We start from the raw sequence: 1,131 nt of genomic DNA, 5'->3' as shown, positions 1-1,131 counted from the left end.
TGGGACAGGAATAGGACTCGCCCCCTTGCTGCCCCTAAGGGGCTGGCAGCAGATGCTTGCACTGGTTTCTCCTGAGGACCCGGGGCATCACCACATCCCCAAGGTTGCTGAGACTTCGGAGCTGCACGTGGCCAACCCGCCTGCAGCGGGAGGAGCCGGCTGAACTCCTGCCCGGTCCGGAGAGCCAGGGAGGCTGGGGGTGCCCTCAGCCTTCTTTCATCCTCCCAGCCTCCCACCGCCCCCACAGTACAGCTCCCACCCCCAGCCCCGCTGCCCACCCTCCATGGCCAGCACAGGACTGAGTGTGCTCATGGCGACCGCTGGTCTGCGCCTGGCTGACCCTCTGGGGCTGGGGTCCAGCAGGAGCGTAGTCCAGCCTCTCTCCACATGGAGTCCCTGAGTCGTGTCCACATGGGCGCCCCCTTTGCCTCGAGTCCTGTCCAGTCGATGCTGACCTCTGCAGCGACGTTGGTACGCGGCTGTTTGTGCGTTTAGTCTAACCACCCAGCCAGGGGCAGGACCACCCACCTGGTCGGAATTCTCTTCTCCCCGGATCAGGCGTGTCTTACGGAATCCTCCTTTTACCAAGAGGTCGGGGGGCCTGCAGGGCTGGGCGCTGGCCTGGAAGGGGCCGTCCGGCGGCCTCGGGATGCGCCTGCGTGCTGACAACTCGACATCTGTCACTTCCCTCCAGGGTCCTGCCCACCGGCCGCCCAGCCAGCCAGCCAGCCAGCATGCTCGGGATCTGGGGGACCTTCAGCAGCGTGGTTTTCTACCTCACCCTGGCCGTGGGCCTAGGGGGACTGCTGGGGAACGCGCTGGTGCTCTGGCACCTCGGCTTCCACATCAAGAAGGGCCCCTTCGCCGTCTACGTGCTCCACCTGGCCGCCGCGGACTTCCTGTTCCTGGGCTGCCAGCTCGCCTTCTCGGCCGTGCAGGCGGCCCTGGGCTCCGAGCACAGCCTCTACTTTGCGGTCACCTTCGTGGCCTTCTCCGTGGGCCTCTGGCTGCTGGCGGCCTTCAGCGCCGAATGCTGCCTCTCCGACCTCTTCCCTGCCTGCTACCAGGGCTGCCGCCCCAGACACACGTCGGGCGTCGTCTGCAGCCTCAGCTGGGCCCTGGCCCCGCCGG

General features: G+C 67.1%; 1 protein-coding gene across 1 annotated transcript in view; it reads left to right on the top strand.

Annotated features, from left to right (window-relative positions):
- The first annotated feature begins 310 nt into the window (after nt 1-310).
- Nucleotides 311-1,131, top strand: part of MRGPRG (MAS-related GPR, member G) — a 2,723-nt gene continuing 1,902 nt past the window's right edge. The window contains exons 1-2 of the mRNA XM_010837812.1: nt 311-354; nt 695-1,115. Coding sequence (XP_010836114.1) covers nt 311-354; nt 695-1,115 — 465 coding nt within the window. The remainder of the gene's footprint in view (nt 355-694; nt 1,116-1,131) is intronic.

The sequence above is a fragment of the Bison bison genome, unplaced genomic scaffold (assembly GCF_000754665.1).
Source record: "Bison bison bison isolate TAMUID 2011002044 unplaced genomic scaffold, Bison_UMD1.0 scf7180017864080, whole genome shotgun sequence".
NCBI classification, from domain to species: domain Eukaryota; kingdom Metazoa; phylum Chordata; class Mammalia; order Artiodactyla; family Bovidae; genus Bison; species Bison bison.
This window is presented reverse-complemented; position numbering and strand designations above follow the sequence as displayed.